This window comes from Echeneis naucrates, chromosome 19 (assembly GCF_900963305.1).
Source record: "Echeneis naucrates chromosome 19, fEcheNa1.1, whole genome shotgun sequence".
Classification (NCBI taxonomy): domain Eukaryota; kingdom Metazoa; phylum Chordata; class Actinopteri; order Carangiformes; family Echeneidae; genus Echeneis; species Echeneis naucrates.
Window position 1 is genome coordinate 3,877,294 of NC_042529.1, and position 21,416 is coordinate 3,898,709.

The 21,416-nt window shown below is 43.4% G+C and overlaps 2 protein-coding genes across 4 annotated transcripts; one reads left to right on the plus strand and one right to left on the minus strand.

The window, feature by feature from the left end:
- Positions 1–194: 194 nt before the first annotated feature.
- Positions 195–16,289, minus strand: ppp1r9bb (protein phosphatase 1, regulatory subunit 9Bb). Of its 2 annotated transcripts, XM_029527799.1 has the most exons (11): positions 16,149–16,289; positions 14,365–15,874; positions 6,645–6,777; positions 5,658–5,778; positions 5,472–5,576; positions 3,940–4,072; positions 2,536–2,688; positions 2,366–2,419; positions 2,028–2,257; positions 1,850–1,946; positions 195–1,100 (listed from the first exon to the last, which is right to left on the minus strand). In XM_029527799.1, exons 2-11 carry the CDS (start codon positions 15,745–15,747, stop codon positions 1,050–1,052), a joined length of 2,460 nt encoding a protein of 819 aa, XP_029383659.1. In that variant the 5' UTR covers positions 15,748–15,874; positions 16,149–16,289; the 3' UTR covers positions 195–1,049. The 2 variants fall into 2 exon arrangements, with proteins under 2 accessions (XP_029383659.1, XP_029383660.1); XM_029527800.1 differs by lacking the exon at positions 16,149–16,289 and having other exon boundaries at positions 14,365–16,141.
- Positions 16,290–17,829: 1,540 nt separating this feature from the next.
- On the plus strand, positions 17,830–21,226 carry sgca (sarcoglycan, alpha). 2 transcript variants are annotated; one of them, XM_029528025.1, is made up of 11 exons: positions 17,830–18,071; positions 18,279–18,407; positions 18,517–18,668; positions 19,387–19,453; positions 19,557–19,755; positions 19,841–20,015; positions 20,160–20,368; positions 20,469–20,495; positions 20,670–20,849; positions 20,943–20,969; positions 21,055–21,226. In XM_029528025.1, exons 1-11 carry the CDS (start codon positions 18,035–18,037, stop codon positions 21,059–21,061), a joined length of 1,209 nt encoding a protein of 402 aa, XP_029383885.1. In that variant the 5' UTR covers positions 17,830–18,034; the 3' UTR covers positions 21,062–21,226. The 2 variants fall into 2 exon arrangements, with proteins under 2 accessions (XP_029383885.1, XP_029383886.1); XM_029528026.1 differs by lacking the exon at positions 21,055–21,226 and having other exon boundaries at positions 18,035–18,071; positions 20,943–20,973.
- Positions 21,227–21,416: the final 190 nt, after the last annotated feature.

Consider the following 21,416-nt stretch of genomic DNA (forward strand, 5'->3'; position numbering starts at 1 on the left):
TGCTACACACAGCGGTGTCAAGTGCAGCTGCTGGTTAGAGACAAGCTTTTAAAATCTGTAACGTTGCTGCTGGTAACGACTTCTTAAACATCCCAGTCCACTAATGTTTATATCAGTAGTCCTAACTAATACCAGTTACACAAGTCCTTGACAACATCCATTTTGAAAGAGTGGGGAGAGGGACAAAAGATCCATTTTCATTTGTGGCACAACAGTTGTGGAGGCTTGTCTCTGTGGATTTTTTTTTTCTCTTTTTTTGTCTTTTTTGAAAGAAGCAAGGGGTTGAAATCGAAGGATTGTTTGCTCATTAGTGAGTCTTAGTGTGTAAAAAATACACAAACACTTCTGAAAGGTAGGCAGCAGGTGGTTCTCAAGGTTAAGTGACAAGACCCCTACAAAGGTTGGGTTACTGTTTGTACAATTTTAAAAGACACCTCAGACTCCTCATCCATTCCTTCTCCATTCCAGTGAAGCACCTTGTGATGTCTTCTTCAGTGCAATGTCCATCCAATTTACACATCTGCATCACATAAAATATACAACAACCCTCAATCTCATTAGTTTATATTATGTTAAATGTTATACACAATTAAAAATTTTTACAAACCAAGCTGAATGTTGAACCACACAGTATCACATCTGTACAAACTCAGAAAAAAAGGTCACAAAACTAGGCAAAAGAAAGAGGATTTTTTTTTTTTTTTTTGGCAATTTAAAAGCAACAGTCTGGTCTGTCACAGAACCACAAATTAAGGGATTAAATACTTAACTCTGAAAGTAAAAAAAAAAGAAAAAGAAAACGAAGGAACAGCACATCTAGAGCTCAACGGAGTCCGTGGTTGTGATGTTTCAGTTCTTCGCGTTCCCGAAAATGTTAACAGAAAAACATGGTTAAAAGGGTTAAGTGGCTGAATTACGAAGCCTGAGGACACATGTACAGTATGCAACCGGAAACCGAGCTCAGGCTGGATTCAAGAAATACCCTGCATTTCATCCCAAGTACATTAACACTATCATCTTCTGCATCTGGTGAAACAGAACAAAGGCTTTTATAAAGGTTCAGACTTCAGCTCCTCCACCCTGCACTCCAGGTCAGCCACCTGGAGAGCAGAGGAAAATGAAGTTACGATGACGTGTGCAGCAAAGTCACTAAATCTGAACTAAGACATTGTTGAAAACGGATACATGTCCATATGTAATCATGCCTTTTCTGACTTTGGAATATATCTAAAGTTTTTTTCAAATCGTTGGCAAACATGCATATAGTTTTTCTTCAAATGTTATCACAGCAGAATGAGTCACGCTGGGCTTTTAATAGCTAATGCAACATACGGACTAAATAACGGCCCTCTGAGGTTCCCTTCTTATTGCAGAGGCTTCAAACAAAACTATTTTAAGGCTTTTGAGCAGTTTTGTGCCAAATTGTTCTCATGAGAGCTGAAAACAAACTGTCACCTCCTCGAGCTTTAGCTCAACTCAAGCTTTATCAGTGTTTCTTGGCCAATGTTTATTTAACTGCTCTAATTTACTGAAGCAACATTATATTAAGTTAAGAACAAACGTCTGATATAGAAAAGATATGAAGAATTTCAACTGCGATTTCTGTCTAGCTAATATCAGTTATGGCATTTCAGTTCATTGCCTGGTCAGACTCACAGACAAGGCCTTATTAACATAACTCCTGCAGATGTGGTCAGAGTCACTGTCAGTTCAAACTGAGAGTGCCACATTAACTCTTCTGGGGAGTCTGTTTTTATTCCCAGATTTTGGATTATTCACTGCACTGCCCATCGACTAGCTGGGAGTAAAAGCTTCATGAAGTGGGGTGAACCTGCGTCACTTCCATTACCTGCTCTTGGAGTTGACCAGACTCCTCTTTCAGAAGGGAGGCCTCAGCCCCGACTTGTGCACAACGCTGGGTCTCCTTCTTCAGGTACTCGATCTCCCTGTTAGAGGCAGCAGATAACAGCTCAAACATAAAACACAGAACTCCTTTAGCTCTCATCTGTGTCATGAAGCTGTCTTACTTCTGCTGATATTCTTTGATCAGGCGCTTGGCTTTGCTGTACTTGCGCTCCAGCGCCTGATACTGGGCCTGCGTCTCCTTTAGGTGCTCGTCCACCGCCTGGCACAGACTCTGAGCCTCCATCCAGTAGCCCTCCAGCTTCTCCATGCGCTCCTTGTTCTCATGCAGGGTCTGCTCCAGCTGAGCCTTATCCATACGCCAGCGCTGCTTCTCCTGCTCCGCGTGGTGCAGCTGGAGACACAGGAGAAAAATCTGTTTCAGTAAACCGCAAACACTCAGCGCGCATTTCCTTCCTCTTCCTTCAGGACTGACGTTGACCAGCATAACTTCACAGCTTACCTTTCTTTTCAGCTGCTGGATCTCAGCCTGGGTGACAGCATGCTTTATTTGGAGCTTTACAGCACAGAGAGAAGACACGGAGGTTTAAATACATCTTAACATTCAGCTCATCAGAGGAAATAAGATGTGATTACACAGGATATGTTCCAATTAAGCAGAGGACTGCTCACCTCTTTGTATTTATGGGCCAGTTTCTCAGGGTCCGTCTCCAGAGGCGACATGTCCTCGTTCTCTGCCAAGTCAAAGACCTCGATGGCGCTGGGATACGGCGGACTGACCTCCTCATCCTCATCTTCCTCTTCGTCTGTGCCATATTCAGCACCCTGGAGGGACGAGGTTAGGAGAGACTTATCAGGATGTGGCGCAAATGATGAGGCAAAAATTGAGAAAAAAATGTAAGCAGTTTAAATTAGACAGCAGTTAGAGAGCTGAATTCAGGGAAGAGTGTTAGATTTGACTTCGGGTATTACACTGTGCAGTTTTCTGGAGAGTACAGCACATTTCTTCTTCTCACTATTATTTTTATTCCTGGGCTGGAACCGAACTAAGGATGCTGCATTAATATAGCATGTGCCACTCAGCACTACTGAACCACTCAACCAACCATGCGGCCGTGTGGTTTTCTTAAAGATCTATTGTTAGTTGTTTGCAGAGAACAGGAAAAGGCAGTTAAAGAGGCGACACTGTGAAAACACAACTGTGCTTTGACACACAATGGACACTAGATGGCGCTGAACTCAAAATATCAGACGACTGAATGCTTTTCAGGAACCATTCACTGTGACCGTTTATGAATGAGGCAACTTCCTCTCTTATTATAATGAAACAGCAGCTTTTGCGCCGTTTATGTAAAAGTAAAGGAGAGAGAAAATTTGAGACTCAGTGATTAACAGCTCAAAGGACACCCTGGGTCACAACAGTTCAGTCATCCTGATTTGTCCTCATTTTAGAGCTGAGCTTATTTAATCAGACTGATACTTCACGCTGGACACAACAGAGTGGCTTTGTGGCAGAAACACACACAAAACAGTCACAGACTGACTCACTTCTGTCGACTGAGATGAATTTCATAATCCTGACATGCGGGGCCAATAAATGATGGCAAATGATTTTTTTTCCATTTTAAGGGAGTATTTTGTACGTGAAGAGGTTAAATATGTTACATAAAGCTAAATTATATAAAGCATTTGTTCTGTTATCTGCAGTTTTTTTAAATTCCTACTTTAAATTATAGTAGTGCAATTAAATAACTGGATTTCATTCCCTTTAAATATTTGCACAATAACAGCAAGTCATTGCACTTACTTACATGCTTTAGTGCACATTGAAGTTAGTGATCTGAATATTACATTAAATTACTGAAAAGCCTCTTTTTTGGTCATGGAAAAAATATGTCTGCGTATGCAAGTGGTGGGGGAGGGGATGTGGGGAAATGGGTTAGTAAGAACTGCAACATGCATGGTGCAACACATTGCACCAGCTCTGAAGCATGACGAGTCCTTTGGTCAGCCAGATCCTGCATCAGTGCATTTATTTCATTTTTCACAAACTCAGCACTGAACACGATGACTGACCTCTTGCTCATCCATGTACTGGTTGTAGCGCTGCTCCATCATCTCCCTCTGCCAACGTTCCTGCTCCAGGGTCTGCTGGATGAGCTGGGCCACTTCGCTCTGTTCACCCGGCTTCTCTCGCCCGATCACAAACCTGTGTTTTGAAAGCCAGCAGTCCAGTTAAAACAATATCTCTCCAAGCCACTGAACCAAAAGCCATATTCAAAAGGCCTCTATCTGATACTGTATGATACTGTATGTGCATGCATGAATAAAACATAATGGTTCTTTTCTTCCTCTGACCACTGAAGAGCCTACGCACAACAACCATGAGAGTGTTTTTCATATATTGCACCCTGCTTAGAGTGGTATAGTGCAGCGTGTTAATGCAGCAAGGAATGTGCTTGCCATTTGATAACAGAAAATAGCTTCCTGTTTATATGTGAACAAAGGCAGCCTCTGTGTTGTTGGTCTATTCCTGTAGTTCATTATAGAGTCTATAAGCTCCAGATTGAGGCTCACAAATGTGTGTCAATTTAAAGAAGGTAAAGTGGGTAAAGTACAGTGACACACAAAGAAACTACAAATGATTATTAGGCCAACCGCTGCAGCTTTTTCATTTCTGCTGCACTAACAGGTAATTAAATGTTCACAAATACACTTCCTGCCACTCCTTTGCTGACGTTTTCTTTATGAATAGGCCTGATCTCTAGTGTCTTTTGCTATCACTGCAGCAGATTTATAATGTATGAGCTATCTATGGCAGTCTCTGATCTTCACAAGTCACACAACACAAACAATTACCCCATCAGCACTGACCACTAAAGCTTGAATTATGAATGAGGTTTGATGACAAAAGGGGCACAAGGGGAACAGTCGCTGTCACCAAAACACCAAAGTGCAAGACTGCGATTAGGCCCCTGGCATTTCACAATGATAGCTTCGATGCCAACTGTATTTGATAACAGTGTTTGTGTGAATTCCTTGGCCCTTTTTCAGACTCTCTTCAAAAAGTAACTTTTCAGCACTGCAGGGTATAACCATGACCCTTTGAGACTTCAGATAGAAATCTACAGTCTGCTGAGTTGAATGGGCAGGATGTGGTAGAAGACAGTCCTGTGCATAAGACCGGCTGTGGATCTATATCTGGAGGAAACCACCTCTTCAAGGAAGAATGCTGCGTTACATACCGGCTGATAGTGAAACAAAATGACACCCTGGTCTCAGCCAAAATAGGAAACAGAAAACGGAAACTGTACACCACCAAAGAGCATTGAACTCAACACTTACTGTACATCAGCATGCTAAGATGATCACAAAGACAAATCTTATACGTTAGCACTCAGCAGATAATGTTTATCATGTTAACTTGTTTTGGTTCAGCATATTAACTTGCTAACATTTGCTATTTAGCACTAACAACAAAGACATAATGGTATCAGAGGAAGATGTGATGTGTCATGATTCCAACAGTTCTCCTCGGTGCAGAAGATTTGTCATAGATTGAGTAGCTGCCGACGGTGATGACATTGTTCATAAAAACTAAGTCTTACTTCACAGTTCCTGAGGTGTTCCTGAGTACGGAGGCGGCAAAGCTCTGGGTGACTCCCACCAAACTGGTCCCATCCACCTCCACGATCAGATCATTCACCTGGATCCTGGTGGAGAAAGTAAAAAGTTTAAGGATTTATTGTGTCAGTTCGACTTTGAACTCCGTTCATTTCACATCATTAACCCACCTGCCATCCCTGTGTGCCGCTCCTCCTTCTGTGACTGTCTTAACAAAGATGCCCAGTTTCTCTAGGCCCATGTCAGCTCCTGCACCCATCCCGATAATACTGATGCCCAGGCCATCGCCATCTGAAAGACAGAGAGAAGAGCAGTTGGTGCTTTTTTCCCTTTAACAAAATTAAAGGTCCCTATTAAATATCTGGTAAACAAACTGACCAAATTGCACGTCGTGTGTGTTCCTGAGGCCTGATAGGACATTTCTTCCCTCATGGAAAATTAACAAAAACCTTCAAACCTTCAGCTATCATGAATCATGAATTGGTTACATCAATTTTTACTTCTTATTAATTTTCCTCTTCACTGCCTTTATTGACGTAACAGGAGACTCATTCATAAAAACACTGCCCAATAGCCCTCTTGTGGTAGAAAAGAAAAAAAAATCAACTCAATTAAAACTTACAAACTTTTTAAATTAACTGAAATATTGATGTCCATGGAAGCATTTCCAACATCGTAAAGGAAACTGAAAACAATTCTTAGACTGACAGGAGACGATGAAAGGATCAGAGCGCTGTGTCTTTAAGTTTTACAACTGACAGCAGCACCTTTTGAGCTGAATATTTATTCATAGTTGCAAGAAAAGCTCCTTTATTACACATGTTGTGAAAGTTAGAGCAGAAGAAGCGATAGCACCCATTTCCTGCCTGAGGTGTAATGTGATAAGAGTGAATTCATTCGTGTTTCTCTCTTTACAGACAGAACAAACAGCAGCAAATCTGTTAAACGTGCTCATTTATGTACATACCATGCACATAATTCTAAAGATAGTCCTCTAGAAATAAATAAATGCACCATAATGTTGAAGGGATGTTGAAAGTGTGCCCCAGATTAAAATAAACACTGTTTGACCTAACCCTGGCCTTTTGTGTGCATTTTTGTATGAGCAGATTGGATAAATACTGACGAGCGCTTGGAGGAGAAAGCATGTTCAGTACCTTTCTCCAGCTCTACGGGGAACAGGTCCAGCCTCTCCACCCTCTTCTCCAGCTCATACTCCGCAGATGCTGCCATGGGATCCACGTCTTCATTACGCCTGTCGTAATCCTCGTTGGGGTAGGTGGCAAACACCTGTAGAAGGGAATAGAGATGCTGGGTCAGATTGAGGATTGAAACAAAATAATACTTATTGTATTGGTGCATTATTTGGGGGATTTCCTTGAGAAAGAGCTTAATGTGTGAGATTTTTTACCTTAAAAAGGAAGAGTGACATATGTTTGTTTGCTTTCTTGTCAGGAGTTACATGAAAGGATTGAAATTGCTCACACCACTTCATTATATATGAAATTAGATAACCCGTTTGCCTTCACCACTGAACTCAGTACCTGTTTCGCCCTGCTGCAATGCGTTGTGTGAAGCTATGCTAAACTGTCTCCTGGGATAATCTCATATGTAAGCATATTTCTAAAAAGGTCCATCTACTCCTTCACACAGACCCCTTCTCTTTTGTTTTTGCACTGAAAATGCCATCTTGATTCTCTCCTATGAGAGGTTTGTGTTACTGTAATTGCTGTCCTTTCCTTTGCAGCCATGGTAACGCATCACTGTTTTGTATGACTACAACTCAGTTCTTCTTGCATTGCTTCCAAATATAGCGGCTGGAACTGAAAAACAGAAAACACGTGACTTCCTGTCCACTGTAAGGAGTGTGGTAAATGTTAAATCAACAGGTTAAAGGAAGTAGCAACATGTAAATGAATTTATAAAACATTAGTGTAGAAGTTCAGGTGAATATGGATAATTAAATTCACATGAGAACAAATGTGCATGAACTTGGTTAAAGGTTTAAATGCACAAATCCTGTTGATCCCTGAAATATTTTCCCGCTAAAACTTAAAAAAGAAACAACTTGGAGCTGAATGCAGCTGAGACAGAAAAGCTGGATTCATATTTTAATAAGAACATAACCACCACTCTTAATGCAGACATAATGCAATTTAAGTTATTGACTAGCTCAACGGATACAGCCTCAGAGTTTCCTCAGGCCCTATGAGCTGTATCATTTCACAGCAGTAATGTGCATCAAACACACTGGGAGGAAAAACCAATCACAACCACTAAAGTTGCTCCCAAGAAGACAGGGGCCTCTGTTTCTAGGGCCCGACTTCCCACATTCACTCTGGTCTAACAGCATGACAGTTTACATAACCATCTCCAGCATGCTAATGGAGGGCTTCTGCAGCTGCTGTTCACAGGACACACACACACACACAGACAGAGAGAGAGAGAGAGAGCTGAATCTTTAAAAGCTTCACAGTCTTCCAAGGTGATTATGCATGCACCACCTTCCACGGTCTACTAGCCGCACTAATTCAGTGCAGAAACCTTCTATTTTCAAACATTCTTTCACCTATTTTATATAATTTATAGACTTTTATCTCTACAAGCCTTAGCTGCCTCTGCCACGTCATTTCAAACTGTTTTTACTCTCCGAGAATCTCCTACTCCTTTCTTGTCTGTTTGGTTTTGTGTTAGATTAGCACATCGTAGCTTCAGTGCTACCCCTCAGTCATATGGGCTCCGTCTCCGTAGCAACCCCTCAGTAAAGAGGCTGTCAGTTTTGACAGTGCCTTTGAAACGTAACCTCCCCCATCCTCTCTCCGATTTATTCAGTATCATTGTATTTTTATGCATCATTGAACACTGTAAGCCGTCCTCGTCACTGTCTGTCCACACCAGAGATGCATAAACATTACATTTACTTGAGAGATCAGCTGAGGTTAAAACTGTGCAGGCAGACTACTCAAAATCATCACATTTAATATGATATTGTCAGCAGCCATTTATCTTAGCTCACACTGAAAACTGCTAGTCTGGCTCTGTCTAAAAGTAAAAAATATATATACCTGACACACGAGGTTAACAGTTTCCTCGCTTGCAGTCTTTATTCCAAAATAGACTACCGTCCCCTGGTACTAGCCTTACATTCACTGGACAGACACAAGCGTGGTATGAATCGGGTCGTCTGACTTCAGGCAAAAAAAGCCTACTAACATATTTCCCAAAACGCTAAAGTATTCCTTTGACTGACAGCTGCGATATCCATCAGTTAGTAGTTCATGAAGAAGAAATTCTGGCTTCTCAAATGTGAAGAATTTGTGTGCTTCTGTTTAAATTCGATAATTAAACTATTCTTGGGAAATAAAGGCAATTATAATCTATTTCTAATTGCCTATTGTATAAACTCAAAACATGAATTGACAGATTAACACACAATGCAAAAAAAAAAAGCATTTCAATGACAGCGACCAAATTCAGGCCTACTGCAGATGACAGATAGCATGACAGCAGCACTGAAGTCAAATAGCTTTTGATTTAGGTTACCTTTGTATTTACAGGGATTAGCAGAATGTGGATTACAGACACACAAAATGCACTGTTTGTATCCTACTGTTAGCAACAAAGCATACAACAGCAGCAGCGCAGTCCAAGCCTGCGTGCCCGCTGTAACGCTCTCTCATGACACTGGTTCCCTCCTTGTGTTTAAAGATCAAGAGGCCACAGCTGGTGGTTTGTGCTGCCCTCATTTTACGGCGGGGAAGTTCAGCAGCTTTTAACGTGGCACAGGGAAATAAACCAGCCAATGACTGGATGCGTGTTGTGACCTGAACAGGCTACGATCTTCCCTCACTGACACAGAATTAACACTTTCACTAACTGGGGGAAGATTTTCTCTTTGCAATGATCCCACACAGGCAGACAGACTAATGGGATCCTGCCTGACGCAACCTCTCACCCCAACCTCACTTAGCAATGTAGAGTGGTAGATGAGCTCCTTGAACGGTGTGGTGGCTATCTTTGGAAGACAAACATTGGGATTAAAGTCAGGGTGGCAGGAGGGGGAATCGGGCAGGGCTGGAGAAGGACACTGTTCCAGTTGTGGCAGATAGTAGGTCAGAACTAACAGATGGTCAGGAAACTCCCTTCCTCCCTCCCTCTGCTACCAGCCGCCCGGGATGTCCTACAAAAGCTCTGTGGGCAGCTAGCTCAGGCTACTCACCAGCTAACAGACTGCATATGCGTCTATAAAGAGCGCCCACTTGGGACTATGGAGAGTATTAAAAACAGCCACTAAGTGACAACAAACATTTTACAATGCACTTGCCGTGAGAAAGAGAAGGCTAAATGACAGAGGAGGCCTCTGCTCTCCTACACTGCGGTTCCATATTGACGGTTCTCTGGCTACGATGTAATTGGGGTAACTGTGGTAGTGTAACAAGCCCCTGCCCCCTTGTAACGCTCCAAAAAACGGGTTTAATTTTGGCTTCAGCCAACAGAATGTGTGGAGGTGGTGCCATTGGTTTTTCACTAGAAACAGAAATAGTGTCTTTCCACTCTGTCTCTCCACATATTGTAGCGCCCAACTTTCCATCATTTTTTACAACACATGAATTCTTGCAGTTGTTTCAAATGATTTTGTGCATGCGAGTGTCACAGCTACTCTCCATTTCTATCTTACACACAAAGATGAATGAAGTTAATTCCCCGGCATAATGGGATATCTGTAAAATGGCTGCTCCTGCATTTCTGCACTTAAACAAGCTGCCAAAGTTGAAGAGAAGCACTATTCCCATTAACAGTTTGATGGCACTCTCATTAATTGCATCCCCAATCATCTCATGTTGTACTTTCCCAGAAGTAGCAGGTAATTTGCTCCAAATCCTCCTAAAATTCTGTGCTTAATCCAGATCCCAGATGTGCAGCACACGGACAGAAAATAAGGTTGTGTGCTGCCATCGCCCCTTGCCAATAAAATGGATATGGTGGCTTTGTTACAGAAATGGCTGCATGGCATCAGGGTCCATTTATTTTGCATTTTGGCAGGCCAGTCATTGGTCAGCAGTCATGATGAGGCTTAGCGCTGACTGGGGAGAGACATGGCAGCATTAGAATAAGGTCAACCACAGAGATCTGGAGAGCAATATATTACGACCAAAGATGTATTTTATAAGCTTCTTAGATTGCACATAACACTATGAACATTATTAACAATACTATGGTAATTTGTAGATATTTACTTGTCACTTTACTACCGTTTTAAGGTACTTTGTATTTTCTGGAAGTGATCCATGCCATACAGTGCAGATGCGATTGCTCGATAACCCGTTCCTTCACTACCACGGACACAGGAAGTCAGTCAGACGGATTGGCAGTGAGAGAAATATAGAAAAATCACCAGTATTATTCTTTTCATTTCTCTCTTGGAGTCAATAAAATATTATCCTTCCATCTTCACACCACACAGCGCGGGCTCAGCTTCACAAATCACTAGCTGGCGTCTGTTGTTCCTTTTTATTTATTTATTTCTTTTTTGGCCTGACAACATGATGGCAGGTTGGACAAGATCGAGACATCATGAGCAACACATTGCATAATGTGGCTTGTCGCAATAATCAAGGCGAGTGGGCACATCAGGGAAAATGCTCACAACCTACCATTGCTGCAGGACTGAGAAGTGGGACAGAGTGACCTTGCTGATAATCTGTCTGCTCTCCCACCCCTCCTGGCTGTGAGTAATGCACTGCATGAAATACTGCAGGCTCGCTGAGTCTAAGTAATAGACAGTTTGAGGATACTTTGACATATGGTGATGTATTACGTCTCCCCGGTCAATCCCTTATTGGCGGACCTGAGAAAGGAACACAAACCACTAAAGGTTGCATTTTGGGCATTGTGATAGCAGCCTTAAAAATGCAATTTCCACTTTTAGGTTTTTCATTTCTCTTTCTACATCCTCAGATTATCATAATACAAGAACAGTCATTGCGTTAATGACATAGTGCAAAAGAAAATCATAGGTGTTCTCTGAGCAGGATGGCAGAACTACTGTTCAGCGTTGTATAGGCAGCAGGAACCCACAAGAAAGTGTATGTGTGTGGCTGTGTGTTTTGGGGGGGAGGCTAAAAAGTGGAAGAGTAAACGAGGTGATGAGTGAGCAAGCTGATTGTGTTTCATGAAAAATAAATCTGATTAGTTTTGGCTTTGAGAGAACACAGTGCAAATCCAGTGGAGATTATCTTATTTTACACAAAAAAAAAAAAAAACAAACAATGCTTCCCAGTAACAACAGGATAAACAATAAATTAAAAAAAATCACTCCATGAGGACAGACCATATCATAAACTACAGCATACAGATACAGAGTGAAGTCAAAACAAACATGTTGAACAAATAAATAAGACATGAGACACAAAGAGGCAGCCCCTGAAAAGCGAGGCGAGTCTGTGACGATAACAATGCTGCTATTTTTACGAACAGTAGGAGAGGGGTGACAAAGAGTGAAAATGAGAAAAGAAGGAGCGAGAGGAAGAGTGTCAGGACGAGCAAACAAAGGGTCTAGTGTGAACTCTACCCGAAGCAGAACTGCTATTTTTGCCAGTTTGAGAGGACGGACAGGCAGACAGACAGAGTAGCATGGGGACAAAGAAAGACATGTGCCCAGACGTCCAACCGCCATCACCACAACAGGACCTAACTGTGGCCAGAAGCTGCACAGAGGGGAAATATGCGCTAAAAACGGGCACTTCCTGTTTGGAAGAGAAACCAACTGACACTGTGACTTAGGAGTTGGCAGTTATACAGTCGCATGACATTTGAGCTGCATAATAACGCCCCTCCCATTTGACCTCAACCACCCCCCCACCACCACCACCACCACTATCCCACTCTTACTCTCATCCACCCCTGCATCAATCTCCATAACAAAGGCCACAGTGATACAGTGTGAAGAGACACAGTGGGAGGTTATTCTCCAACGATGGCTGTGGGGTCACAACGAAAATCAGCTTTTAAATGACTTCTTTAATCACACCCTACATCATGTTTCCTTCTGCTATCCATCTTTGATCTCCTGAGGATAAAAATACTGTGACAGAAATCTGTTTTTCCCTTTTCCTTTTTGCATTACACATGCATGATGGCCATGCTGAGCTCAGGCATGATTTAAAAAGGATTCGTGGGCCTTTCAGCATGAGGTAGGGGTCGGTGGGGGGGGGGGGGGGGGGGGGGCACACAATTTGTTTCCTCCAGATTGTGTGACTATTAGAGCTCAACAATAGCTCATCAGAAATATGTCAGAATTTCATTTTTCAGGGTTAGGCTGCATCTCTTAGTTTTTAATGTGAGTTTATAATATATTTATATCTGTAGAGATTATCAAGAATTGGCTGTATCTTTTTCAGATTCCTTGTCGGCTGACAAACTGGTTGTATGCATGTTCTTCCTCATAAAAATTTTTTGCAGGGCTTTATATATTTTATAACCCACAATGTTTACATTGTGTGCTGCCCCCCCTCCCTTTGACAATAAGTGATTTGGAGTCTACATGAATACACAGTGATATGGTTAGGTGGTTTTTGCTCTGCTGGCAGATTGGACACTATGAGGTTTCCCATTGCAGTCCTCTTACTTAAGATGGTTAGATATCAGAGGAACAGTACATATGAGGAAACATGCTTCAAGCTCTGGATGTGCTGCATTTACTCACCATCTGACACAGCCAGCTCACCTGATGACGTAAATTAGGGTATTTCCAAAATCGTCATACAGTTTCTTTGGAGCTTACTGGTCATGCCTTCATTACAGATTGCCTTGGTTGATAAGTCTTTCGAAGCCAAATTTGAGGGACCGTGGCTCGTGTTTTGTTTTCATGTCCTCCTACTTGCTAATATCTGTCTGTTTGTTTTTTTAAATCTAACAATTTGAAATATCAGGCTCCAGTGACTCAGGCACTGCTGGATGGTGGGCATACATGAGAGAAACTTTCAACTTGACTGGTCATGATATGGGACGGGAGCCCTTAGTCACTGAAAAAGCTTTCTGTTTGAGGGAATGTGTGTGTGATGTACAGCGTCAGGCCCGCTTTAGTTTTCAGAGACTCTGTATGCCTCCATCCTCGAGGCAGAGCCGAGCAGCGAGACGGAGCTGCAGAGGATCCTATGCTCTTCTCCGGATCATTACACCACCCCCAGACACAGAGAGACACTTCAAATCAACTACCTCCTCCTCCTCCCTGTTTCTCATCCTCTCTCATCTCACTGGTCCAAGAAGAGACCAGAGTCTCTTCTCTCGCTGACACATAAAAACACTCCATTCCTCATTCAGCTCCTCACACTGTGCCCAACTTCCTTTCATTGGCCACAGCAGAGTATTCACTTCTCTAAAATCAAGGCTAATTATCCTTCTTTGGTCCTCTTCCCCCAGCAATTATTTACAGAAGCAGCTTCCCACCACATTTGAGAAACGTATCTGCATCACAGCTCTTTTGGGGCCCATGTCAGCTGCACAGTAGGAATGCAGGATCATCCAGCAGCTACTGTGCAGGGAGGGTGTTGGTAATGTGCAAAGCCCGGCGTTCAAACTGAGTAAAAATCAAAATGTCAGCATCATTCCGACACCGACAGGAGCTGAGTAAGTTCATTAAAACAGCTGACGGTGACACTGGCTGACTGTACCTCAGTGGATAAGCTTTAAGGTCGAGTTCAACAACCCTCACAACAGACAGGATGAAAAATTAATACATAAAAAAAAATAAAAAATCGAAACCACATCAGAACATTACTGCTAACAGATATCAGCACCTCAGCCCAATAAAGAAGGCTCTCAGATTACAGCATCTTCTCATACTACCTGCAAGTCTTTCTACGCTTGTATCCTCACCTTGATTGGTTCTGTGCTGAAGCGGATCTTCCTGGAAGCTGGCGGACTGTCCTCCACAGGCAGCCCAGCGATCTCCACACAGCTGGACTCGGGCTCGTAGCGGTCATCGCCCTCGTCTTCTTCTTCTTCTTCATCCACCTGGCTTCCACCAAAGTCCTCCCCAACAGCGCTGTAGGTACTGATATCCACAGAGTCACGGCCGGACTGGTCGCCCCTCAGAGTCCTGTCTTCCTCCTCGTCGGCCTCTTTGGCCATTTCCCCTTCCTGTCTGAGCGTCTCAGCTCCCTTTAGAGAGCTCAGCTTCTCAGCAGCAGCTTCTCCATTCTCTACAGAGACACGGATGTCCCCTTGCAGTGTTGTGCTGTTAGACTCACCGGCCCCTGAGTGTTCCTCAGGTTTGACCTCAGCTTTGGCCTTAACCCCTGCATCTGAAACAGTCTTTTCTCTCTGCTCGTTTGGCTCGCCTACATTACTGTGAAGTTCAGTAGTTGCTCCGCAGTGGCCAACACTTTGACCCCCGTTAATGCTTTCAGACGGGGGAGTCGTCCTCCCCCTGGGGCCCTCTTGGCCCCTCTGACTGCCCGTCTCTTCCTCTTGGTTGCCTGCTGCAAAGGCACTAACCCTCTTTGTGATTATTTTGGAGTTCAACACTCCCACCTTGGCACTGACCCCTCTGGAGGGGAGCGGTGGGGTGGAGGAGAGGCGGTGGAGGTTGTTCCGCAGCTCGGCCGCCCGCTCAAAGACAGCACTGAGCTGGCTGACCGTGGGGGACACGGCCTCACTGGTGTCCAGGCTGTCCAGGGACTCTGTGCTGCCATTGAAACGGGCCACCACGTCCAGCCTGCCATCCTGGAAGCCTGAGGCCTTGTCTGTCTTCAGCAGGACTCTGGAGGTGGCAAGCTTCTCCTGCTGCTGCTGCTGCTGCTGCTCGAAGATGCGCCGTGTCTCCTGGAGTTTGGAGTAGCTGGGCGAGGAGGCCCGCTGGTGCCCGTTTTCTGGTTTGGTGTCGAACTTGCTGACTCGGTCGGACACGGTGGATCCGAGCTTCAGCAGCGCGCTGTGGTCCACGTTTTCGTTCAAGCTCCCGGCTCTGGGGAGGGAGAGGCGCACCGATTTGTCGGCGTTCCTGGCGGCCTCCTCTCCCTCTGCGTCGGCCGGGGACGTGGTCTGCATCTGCTGGAACATGTTCTTGATACGGTGCACGTTGGAGCCGTACCTGCGGCCCCGGGGCCCCTCCTGCAAGTCCCCGTTGGCGGCATTGTCTTTGACCGGCTTCAGGGCCTGCATCCCCGCCTCGTACGCGTTCCTGTGCGGGGACGGGCTCCTGAGAGTGGAGCCGGAGCCGGCGCTCTTGGATGTGGATTCGGTCTTCATCATGGTCATTCAAGCGTCGCAGTGGATGCTCGGCGACGGCATGTCTCCTTTCTCAACCCCCCCCCCGGTGGCAAATCTGTCGTATCCACCAGCAGCTGATGGCGGCGGCGGCGGCAGCAGCGAGGTGGAGCCCGGACTAGACCGGCAGATGGGGAGGGAGGGAGGGGGGGGGGGACAAAAACAACAGAGCGCATTAAAGGCCTGCTTGCATCCGCTGCAACTCTCAGAGAAAGTGTGCACGATGCATCTGTCATTAGCTCGCTTTGCAGTCACACAATGGAAACCCAACCTTCACGGATAATTGCATTAGTCATGAAAAACGTTTTCTTTTTTTGTTTTTTTTTTTTTACAGAGAAGTAGAAGAAGTAACGACCCCCTGGATTTGCCGCAGCTGATGACAGATCGCTTACGTTTTAATCCCGTTTTCCAGACAGCATCATTTTGATCTCTTCATTCTGGGAGCTGCAGATTTCTGGTCCTCCTCTCGCAGCGGCTCGGCGCTGCTGCATGGAGGAGGCTGCAGCTGCAGCCGGGTCTTAGTGCCGGTCCACAGCAGAGCAATGTGCTCATTTATTATAGATGATCAGGAATTAATGTGTCCACAAAGCGTGATGGCTTTCCACCTTTAATGCACACTTCATCAGTGACTCCCTACCAGGCCTGCTTACAGCTGCAGTGGGGTCCAAAGATCACATTCCCTCTTCACCACAAGGAAATTAGTTCTTGAGAATAAAGTGACCATGGTTAAATTTAAAGGGTTGTAATTTATGGAGAAACGAAAAATAAGTGCACTGCTGAAAGTAATGAGAGAATTTTGAAAAGGCAGGTTCAGCAATGGATAATAGAAAATCCCAAAAGTATGATGATGAACAGTCATAGCTGACTGACATGGATGGAGAAAGGAGGAAGGGTTCAGATTAGAAACTAAATAGATGAAATGTTCAGGTAAAAGGGCAGTTTGAATATCAGCAGACTGTTTGCTCAAAGAAAAGTTATCAAAGAGTAAATGAGCCAATGTTAGCTAAATATTTATGGTTAAAAAAAAATATATAAACTCAAGCAGTCAGACAGTAGACAAACGAGTAGTTTGAACAGCTGAAGCTACAAGGTAAGACAAAAGCTTAGATAGGAAATGGGTGTATAATTAATTTAACAAAATGGTGAACAGGGTTGAAAATGCATATGAAAAATCAATAAGAAAAACGTTATGGGGGGGCTCAAATAATAGATAAACAAACGAAACAAGGTGAAAGTGCAGTTAGCATTGTGGCAAAATGGGGAACAAATAAACAAACTAAACCATATTTAGCTGGCTAAAAGGTTATAATAAGGGGTTATAAATAACATTAATATCTGTTAGCTCAATAAACAAGGTTAAATGGAAATAAACAACAGACAAACAAACAAACAGCAGAACGCTAATTTGACTTACAGCTCCATCCTCGATTCGGACAATATAATGTACCACAGACTATAAGGCCGATAAAAACCGCCCTTCTGCTGTTTTTAGGCGATAGAAATCACATTAAATGTGTAAAATTAAAAACTCTCGGCGAGCACGGCCGGCTTTAGGACCCGGAAATGCCCAGGTGACGTCAGAGCCCCGCGACCAATCACATCCGCCGTCTGCTGCCACAGAGCTGCTTCCTGTCTGCTGCATCTGCAGAGACATGGAGGCTCATCAGTGCGGAGACAAAGCACCCATGTTTGTGTTTGTGTTTGTGTTTTGTTTTCCACCTGAAGCCTGCTGGTAGAGCAACCACCGGCTCTGTCTGGGTTGGGTTTTTTTCTTTTTATTAGTCCTACAGAAGCTGTTTCACCCACCCACACACACACACACTTGCAGCTGTTTCAACAACAACACTAACATGAGACATGAAAAATCTCAGAAACTCTCACCACTCAGCTGATGGATGGATGCACCATCACGTTTTTTTAAGTGAATTGAATAAAAATATTGTTTGCTCTTAAAAGCAGCTGAAAGCAAAAACATTTCTGTGTATTTAAAATGTAATACAATGTTAAATTTCATTTGAATCAAAAATGTTGCTTTGATAAAAATCTGTATGAGCAGGAAAATTAATTAATTCTTGTGTTTAAGCGCTCACTCCAGCTGTCAGATAAATGCATTAACAGATTACATAGCTGGGGGAAATAATACAGCTCTCATCGCTCACATTCACAAACTCAGTCCCGGATGTTATTAGGTGAGTGAAACAAAAATAGCCCTGACTCGTCTTTGGCTGTGACCAAGCCCCTCTCCATTTGGCTCTGTCAATCAAAATCCAAAAACAAGATGGCAGGCTGGAGGAGCTGGGTCTTCTTCCTAACAGGCAAGTTTTTTTTTTTCAAAAATCATCCAAATTCATTTCATATGACTTCACTAATAAGATTTACTGCTGCTTTAGTATCAAGTTTGTGGTTTTTAGTGACAACACATGGTCGTGGTGACAGCTGTCAAGGACAGCAGGCCTTAGTGTTAAACCACATCAAGGGTTGTGTGTTTATATATATATATATTTTTGTACTCTTCCCCTCAGTTTGTGCTGTCAGTGTCTTTGGGGCCAACGCAGAGATCAAACTCACCATTCCTGTTGGAAAGCTATTTACATATGAGTTGATGAGAGAGACTTTCCAGAATGACTTTGAACCTTTGTCAAAACTCTATGGTAAGAACCTGAACCGTTCACCGCTTTTGTCACCGTTAAACAAAACTACAACTCAGAGTTTTTCTAATGTTATATTTCCAATATGCTCCTGTTTTTGTTTGTCATAAAGCTGGCCGTTTGTATGATGACCCCATGGTTTTTAAGTGCAACAAGCAGAATTACCCAGACCTCCCAGAGTGGCTGCGCTTAACCCAAAGGCACCCCTATGATAATGGCTTCCTTTACGGCACACCAACATCTCCAGGAAAAAATATCATTGAGGTATAAAGTCACATATTCTCATATTTTTGTGTTCTTGCAAATAACAGACTCAATATGAGCAAGATTCCAGCGCAGCTGTAGCAAAGGCAAATCTGAAAAAATAAATAAATAAAATAAACAAATAAATAAATAAATAAATCTGCAGCCAGCTGAAACATCAGCAGCAAATGTTAGGTTTGGTTGTCAAATCCTCAGAGACAAAAGCTTGTGTTTCCCCATGAGAGCTGCTATTTTGAACCCAACATGAAAAATTCAGGAAGAAAAATATCTTTGAAGAGGAAGAGAGACATCTCTGTCCCTTTAATCTCAGTCTCAGTCAGTCCTCCCCATATCGACAAACTGCAGATCAATTTTGACCTTCAGGAAGATTTTGCAGGCTTTCTATGCATTAATTGTTGTCTAATTTTAGCATGTTTTTAATTAATTGCCCTTAACCCCATAATAACTAATATCCTGTTTAATACCAATTCACCTGCTCAGGCTGACCTTTTAATCAATATATAAAGCATGATGAATCTAAAATGTATAGAAAATGGCACTATAAAAATTGTGTAAATTAGATTGTATATGAAGGCCAACATCAACACTTAACATTTGGCTGTATTGGGGTTTTCACGGCATGATAAAATTATTCTATTTTAGGCTAAACATGAACTCTACACTTGTAAACACAGAGAGGAGACAATCTATAATCAATCCAGCTTTGTGTTTTTTACAGATCTATGCCGTCAACAAGCGAAGCTATGAAACTGCCAGACACATTCTTGTAATCAAAGTCGTTGCAGGTGTGTATGATTTGAACTGTTATCACAATGCCGCACTGCGATGAATGTGAGAGGTGAATAACACAGTGAACATGTGGCACCTGTTAACTGCTGTCACTCACAGAGAAGATGCTTCCCTATCAGGCTGAGTTCTTCATCAAGCTGAGGGAGGTCGAGAAAGTGCTGCCCTCTTCTGTTCAGGATGAGATAAAACAGGATATCCAGAACCTGTGGAACACACAGGCCGTGGAAATAGTTAACATCACCAATGCCCTGGACCGAGGCGGCAGAGTGCCCCTCCCCGTTGCAGGACACTTTGAAGGGTAAACAGAGAGACTTGTAAACTGATGGTTTAAATTTAAGCATGGGAATAACCAAGCATGCCGATTTAAATCTGTTTTGTGATAGCGTGTATGTGAAGGCGGGATCCATAGACTATTTCTCAGAATGCCTCCTGATGGTCATGACTCCAGAGCACCAGAAGCAGTGCACAGGAGAGGCAGGGCTCAAAGTCAAGACCCCTGGAGGCTGTAATTTCTGCAGCATACCCAGCAACTGTATCACCTGGTGCAAGACGGAGCTGGTGAGGCCTGGCAGGACACACGTGGACGCTCTTCAGTGTATTTGTTGTGGATAAAAACATATCCAACATTTATCTGAATGAGCACAAAGCACATGAGACCAACCCATCATCTGCATCTCACGGTTACAAACTGTGTCCCTGCAGTTCGACCTGACGGAGCAGGAGCCCGCTCCACCTGCTCCCACCATGAGCTCCGGGATCCTGGAGGCCGGAGGTGACTTTGACCCTCCAGAGTCCCCCCCGAGCAGGGACTTCCTCCCGGACTACATTGTGACAGTGATCGTGCCCCTGATCCTCGCCATCATCCTGTGCCTACTGCTGGCGTACATCATGTACGGCCGACGAGAGGGCGTGTACGTTTTCCACCTGCTGATGCACAGTGTTATTATCATAAAGGGTCAGTTGGCTGAAATGCATTTTCACATATAACACATTACTCTTTTTCTTTTATAGAGCAAAACGGAACGCAAGGACGAACCAGTAAGTACACTGAGTTTTCACATCAGACAAAACATCTTTGCAATAGTCACTGATGTGATGTCACTAAACATATTTACTCAAGAGCAGAACATTTTGAAGGCACACACATCTTTCCTTTCCGCTCCATTCATCTGAAAGTGGAAACAGAGCTACAGTGTGTTGTGTTTGGTGCAGGATTCAGCTGTACCACCACCACACCATCCACGAGAACACGGACGAGCTGAGGAACATGGCCGGCAACCGAGGCGCTCCTCCACCTCTGTCCACGCTGCCTATGTTCAACAGCCGGACGTTGGACAGGGCTCCACCGCTGCACTCTGACAGCCCCAGCATCCCCCTCATCATGGCCCAGCAGTAAGACCCCCCCACAATTACTCTTACTGCCATCGGCAGCATTCATCATAATGGGGAAACAGTGAAATTATGTTTACTCTCCTGTTTTCACAGTGATCCCTACAGTGAGACGCTGCCGAGGTAAAAACAACAGGATGTTCTGATCTACACATTATCAATAATGAGCACACTAAGTTTCAAACTCATCGCATTCTTCTCTTTTCAGAAAATAAGACCAACGATGGATAAAGTTCAATTCATGCAGTCACTATATAGTTCTACATCTGCAGTGGGGAATTGTGTTTTCTCTCTTGAAATATATTAATAGTGGGTTTTCTTTTTCTCTAGTTGTTATTTGTCGTTAATGCTTTTCTGTATTTCACCATCTTTCACTACTAATAAAAAAAACAAAAAAAACAAAGCGACATTCATTCATTATTTTATTCCAAAACTAAATGAAAAGCAAAATTTCTGTCCAGGTATCACACGTAGTCTGTCTCTGGATTGAATAATGTTTGGAGGAGGAATTGAAAATAAAAATTTTAAACAAAGATTTTAAGTTAATCCTGTTATTACAGGAGGAGAATA